Source organism: Podarcis raffonei, chromosome 16 (genome assembly GCF_027172205.1).
Source record: "Podarcis raffonei isolate rPodRaf1 chromosome 16, rPodRaf1.pri, whole genome shotgun sequence".
NCBI classification, from domain to species: Eukaryota; Metazoa; Chordata; class Lepidosauria; order Squamata; family Lacertidae; genus Podarcis; species Podarcis raffonei.
The window spans coordinates 31,845,108-31,851,182 of record NC_070617.1 but is presented as its reverse complement, the minus strand read 5'-3'; the positions used below and the strand labels follow the sequence as shown (position 1 = coordinate 31,851,182).

The window sequence follows — 6,075 nt, the reverse complement described above, 5'->3', positions numbered from 1 at the left end:
ACAGGGTGCCAAAGGACTCATCCTTTCCAATCCAAAGTAGACAACATGGCAGGGCATGGGGCATCTTTGCCCTGCAGATGTTGCTAGACTCCAGCTCCCATCATCCCAAACCTTTGGTCACGCTGGCTGGGGTTGATAGGAGCTGGAGTCCAAGAACGTCTGGAGGGCCACAGGTTTATCCCTGCAACACTGTGTCTGTCTTGTATTTATTACATTTATATCCCACTTTCCTTGCCAAAGAATTCAAGGCAGTGTACATGGTTCTCTCCAGTTCTTCACCTTCGTAAAGGACCCCTGACCATTAGGTCCAGTCGTGGCCAACTCTGGAGTTGTGGTGCTTATCTCGCTTTATTGGCTGAGGAAGCCGGGGTACAGCTTCTGGGTCATGTGGCCAGCATGACTAAGCCACTTCTGGCGAACCAGAGCAGCACACGGAAACGCCATTTACCTTCCCGCTGGAGCAGTACCTATTTATCTACTTGCACTTTGATGTGCTTTCGAACTGCTAGGTTGGCAGGAGCAGGGACCGAGCAGGGAGCTCACCCCATTGTGGGGATTCAAACCGCTGACCTTCTGATCAGCAAGCCCAAGGCTCTGTGGTTTAACCCACGTCCTCTTCACCTTTGACCTTGCAACAAATCTGTGATGTGCATTTGGCTGGCCCAAGCTCACCCAGAGAGCTTCATGACTGAGTAGTCCTAGTTCAGCACTGACCACTACCCCACACTACACCTCTAAAGTTGGTTTCCTGCCCCCTTGTTAATGCTACCGTTAAAGTGATATAGACTCTTGTATGTTACCATTGTGAAAATGGAAAACCTGTATTTTTTCTTATAATATAGATGTTAATATAGAAGACATGTTTTCTGGCCATCACAGTGCAGACTTAAGAGAGGTTCTAGATGATAAAGATCTATAATCTCTCTCAAGTCTGCATTATGACAGCCAGAAATGTGTCTTCCTGAAGTCTTGGTGAATCCTGTGATATAAACCCATCCCCTTGTGGAAATACTGCTAGCTGCCACTCAGCCTTCATCTGTAGTCTTGCCTTCTGACTTCATTATTTCATCCAATGAAAACTGACTGGCACTAGGTTCAAGGGCAACCAAATAACAACCTTCACAAAACTTAATTTCTGGAATTTTCTACCGTAAGCGTGGCAATGGCCACCAGCTTAGTTTGTCTTATCCTTGTTCTAAACCCAAGTCATGGAAAATAAGTCTGCCGATGGTGATGACTAGAGAGACCTGTAACCAAACTTTGTGGCCTAGGGCTAGAGTACTCCAATGCGCCTGCTAGCCAGCCATAACCTCTCCTGGGCTACTCCAATTCTTTCCCCTTTGTCTCGCCACCCAAACAAGTTAGCCTTCTTAGTAATCATTGGATAGTTTTGGTTCCTCCCCCTTCCCCAAGATGCTTTGTGTTTCCACAAGCCTTAGTGTTCCATGAAGGCTGCTGATACTTCTCTTGTGTGGGTGGTATCATTTTAGCTACGTAAAGAACAGTGGCACTTAGGAGAATTGCAAATGCTATAGATCAGGGGTGGCCAACTCTCAAGAGACTGCAATCTACTTTCAGAATTAAAAACTGGCAGTGATCTATCCCTGTTTTTAGGGGTTCAGCTCCAAGTTGTTGAGCTTTTTTTAGGGGTTAAAAAAAGCTTTTGGGGGGATTAAGTCACTCACAAAGGGATGCGGGTGGTGCTGTGGGTTAAACCGCAGAGCCTAGGACTTGCTGATCCAAAGGTTGGTGATTCGAATCCCCGCGACGGGGTGAGCTCCTGTTGCTTGGTCCCTGCTCCTGCCAACCTAGCAGTTCAAAAGCACATCAAAGTGCAAGTAAATAAATAGGTACCGCTCTGGCGGGAAGGTAAATGGCGTTTCCATGTGCTGCTCTGGTTCGCCAGAAGCGGCTTAGTCATGCTGGCTACATGGCCCGGAAGCTGTACGCCGGCTCCCTCGGCCAATAAAGCGAGATGAGCGCCGCAACCCCAGAGTCGGCCACGACTGGACCTAATGGTCAGGGGTCCCTTTACCTTTTAAGTCACTCACAAAGGAATCGCTTTGGATTAAATCAGCAGCACAGAGAAAGCTTCTTTTCCTCTTCCCTTCCAGAGATCAAACAACAATCGAGGGCGGGGCAGGAGTCAGTTTTAGTGGCGCTAAGGAAAGGGAGCCACAGATCGACCGCAATATACCAAAACCTCGCAGGGATCTACCAGTACAGCGGCTCTCAACCTGTGGGTCCCCAGATGATGTTGGACAACAACTCCCACCATCCCTAGCTAGCAAGGTCAGAGTTCAGGGATGATGGGAGTTGTAGTCCAACATCATCTGGGGACCCACAGGTTGAGAACCGCTGCACCAGTACATCGCGATCGACCTGTTGGACATCCCTGCTATAGATGATAACAGCAAATCAGAATTTCCATGTTCAGCGTCAGTTTGCCACTCAATCCTGATTGCTGAGCAACAGAGAGCGGGGTTGCTGTTTTCATTGTGGGCTTCTTGGAGGCATCTGCTTGGCCACTGTGGAAAACTGGATGCTGGACTAGACGGGATTTTGGTCTGATCCATTAGGGCTCATATTACATTCTTATCCCACCCTTTGCTCCTTTCTGCTTAACAAAGGCAGGAGATGGACAGCCTTCAGCGTCAGATGGAAGAGCATACGATAACAGTCCATGAATCGATGTCTTCATGGACCCAGATAGAAGGGCAACTAACGGACTTTACATCTAACTTTGCTGCAACTACGACGGGCAACCAGAGCCTCTCCGTTGTAGACCTAAAGGATAATAACCTAAGTGCTGGGGAAAATGAAGAGCCGATGCAGTGACTCCTTCGCCTGTTGCTTCACTTCACAGCTGTTCGAAGTATGTGAAACATGTTCATCAGCCCTATTTGAAACCAAGTTTTAGAGATCTCCATCTGTTCTTCCTTTTGAGTAGGGGGGGGAAATGTCAGAGGCAAAACATTTGAGGATAATGCTATATTAAAATACATTTTAATCTGTCTTGGAGGAAAAAGAAATGTGATGTTTGGTCTCCAGTAAGACATTTTCATCTGTTCAGAAGTGGTTAAAGTGATATTGTTGCAGAGGAATGTGGGCTTCATTACGCCACTTCCAACCTTTTTTTGTTGTTGTTAGTAAAAAAAAATCATATAGAAGGCTGAGGATTTTGCTGATATGCAAAGCTTTGCGAGCAGGGGTGAGCACACTAAGCTCCTTCCCCCCGCCCCGCCCCCAAACTTATGAAGGGCAAAGGTTTGAAACAAGGAGTCTTTTCTATTTGTGGGTTGCATAATCAGGGCCAGAGACTGAGGTTCTAAATTGAGCTCTCTGCATCAGGGCTTCACCCTCCATAAGTGGAAGGATGGCAAGGGTGGGTGGAGCTGAGTGCATCCCCCCCCCCCCCCGCTCACATGGTACATTTTATATGAATTCAGAATGGCCAAATAAGGCTAATGACTTGGTCTGCTGTAGACATGAGAATATGAACCAGAACTTTCACACACCCTAGGCTGGTAATTGAATCCCTTTTTTTTGTTTTGTTTTAGAGACACACCCTTGATTGATAGAGACGGCCAGTTCTAACCAATAACTTATTGGTGGCCATGAATCTCAAAACCACCAACTCTGAAGTAGTTCCATTGCATCAATTGGGACTACTTCAAAGGGAATAGATTGAGGATTCACAACCAAAGGCCAGTGGGGAGCTTTGATTTCACTTTGGCAGATGCATTTTGCACCTTTTTCGTTGTTGTTCCCGTCTTTTGAGGACTCCTCCAGTGCAGGTTGTATATAAATACTTCAACTTTGTTTTTGTCCTGGAGTATCTGTTTTTAAGTGGACTTACTCTGTAGGTTACAAATCACCAGGGGTTTGGTTTTATTTTTGCTTTGTTAATCTTTTTGCATCTTACATTTTGGTTGGAAAATGAGATATATATATATATGTATGTATGTGTTGGGGCCTAAGGAAAGCCAGCCCCTAAAATACGGAGTTTTAGAAATTTACTTACTGTATATTTCAAACATGAATGTCATACTGCCTGTAGCCCTTGTTTGTTGGCTTTAACCCCCCCTCTCCTTATGCAGGGATCCAGACCCTGCAGTCCTTCAGAAGTCATTAGACTCCCACACCCACCATCCCTAACCATTGGCCATGCTGGCTGTGGCTGATGGGAGTTGGAGTCCAACGTCATCTGGTCTAACGACTAGTTAGGAGCCTAGTGCTCATGTAGCTGCCTTTACAGATAGACCCTGCTGAGCTATAATTAGCAGGCTGAAACAACATGCCTTAGGTTTTCTCTTTTTATCTCCCCCTCAATTACTGACAACAGAAAGCCACCTTTGCTGTGTTCTGAAGCACATTGACTTGCCTTGATTTACTTTCTGTTTTGAATATTGCCCCAAGATGCTTTAGAGAAAAAATACTGCTAGAGAACGAATGGATTGTCAGCGGTCTTGACTGAAAGGTATAGAAATCTGGGATGTAACAATTGCAGAGTCCGGAACTAGAAGTTAAGGTGCAGACAAAGCTGTTTTCAAAATGATAGTTACTTGTCTTAGCACCACTACTGTGGTGCACTGGTCTTCTGCGACATCACATTATGGTGTACACCTAGCTACTACCAAAAATGGTGGCAACCTCTGATTTCCTGCAATATTAAATGAAGCTCATCAGTGATGTTGGTGTGTTTTACTGACTGATGATCTTCCGTGGGTGGGCCAGGAGCCACAGCTGATCATGCCCCACCCTAAGGTGGGTCACACCAGTGACAACATTTAGCAGTAGCTGACTTAAGGGGGAGAAACAGGGAAGGCAAAATGGAAAGCAAGATAGGCACTTAACGGTGGGTTTTTTTAAGCGTCCCATGTTGCAAGCTGGGGTTAAAGGTGGACCCCAGCTTTGAAAAAAATTAAGATTTCTATATTAGATATTACAGTGGGGAAACAGGGTACTAGATGCATGATTGCCACTTCCATAGTATTTAGTTCTGACCTGACTTTCAGGGTAGATAGCAAAAACAAAAACTCTGGGGTAAGTGGCTTTGAGGGTCTTGGCCCCTGCATCATTCTCAAGCTGCATACCGTATTAGACTCGAATTTAAACAAACTTACTGAGGGGAAGGAATGTCTTTGGATAAGGATAGTTTTATTGTGGGTTTCCTTCCAGATAACATACAGAGACCATCTTCCCATCAGAGTATGGTATTCCCATGTTGCTTTTAAGAAAAGAAAAAACCCACTCCCCACAACCCTGGCTTCATATTGAAGATTTGATTTTTCTACGGTTTGCACCCAATTTTTATCATATTCAGAGCAGATGTATTGAAATTAATGGACATAAATAACTTAGGTCCATTAATTTCAATGGATCTTCTCCGATTATAATTTATTGGAAACATCCCAGTCTTTTTTTTAATACTATGAACCATAATTTTGAAACTGCAGTAAAACATTTTAATATTTGCATATAGTATATGAAGGAAAGGTACTTTTAAAATGTAAATGTTTTTTGTTTCTGTTAATGTGACAATGACTATTTTATAAGACTAATCAAACTGTTATCGAGACGAAACATTGAAAGCTTTATTGATTAACCCGGATATGCTAATAGCTTTTACTAGTAAGTCTATTTTGCAAAGTAAATAGTAATGAGTGATTTCTTTTTGCTGCTGTTCACAATCTTGAAGCTTATGTACTTGCTAACTTAAAGAGGAAGAAATTCTATAGTATTTAAACACCAAAGGTAATACTATGTAATGATTAATATATATTCAGCTCCCCAATTTGCACCAGTGGGATTTTCATGTTGCTGTTCTACTTAGCACACGGTATTATTTCTCGTATTTATAAATCTTGATTCTCGTATTTATAAATCTTGACAACTTCTGTTCATGTGTTAAATACTAAATTAGGTAACACACCTCTTTCAGGCCTTTACAAATTCCTGACCAGCTCTTTAAAGCAGAACCAGATTGTATATTCATAAAGCAGTATGTAGCCTTGTATGTCTTTCTCCTTTGGGAAAGGAAATATTATTTCTCTTCTTATTTCCCAGCTGAAA

At 43.6% G+C, this 6,075-nt stretch overlaps 1 protein-coding gene across 5 annotated transcripts in view; it reads left to right on the top strand.

Moving 5' to 3' along the window:
• Positions 1–3,822, top strand: part of GOLGA3 (golgin A3) — a 46,723-nt gene extending 42,901 nt beyond the window's left edge. For 4 of the 5 annotated variants that reach the window (XM_053369448.1, XM_053369452.1, XM_053369450.1 and 1 more), the window contains one exon: positions 2,631–3,822. In XM_053369448.1, the coding sequence (XP_053225423.1) occupies positions 2,631–2,838 (208 nt within the window). In that variant the 3' untranslated portion in view covers positions 2,839–3,822. The remainder of the gene's footprint in view (positions 1–2,630) is intronic. The other variant, XM_053369449.1, reaches the window with a different exon arrangement.
• The last annotated feature ends 2,253 nt before the right edge of the window (positions 3,823–6,075 follow it).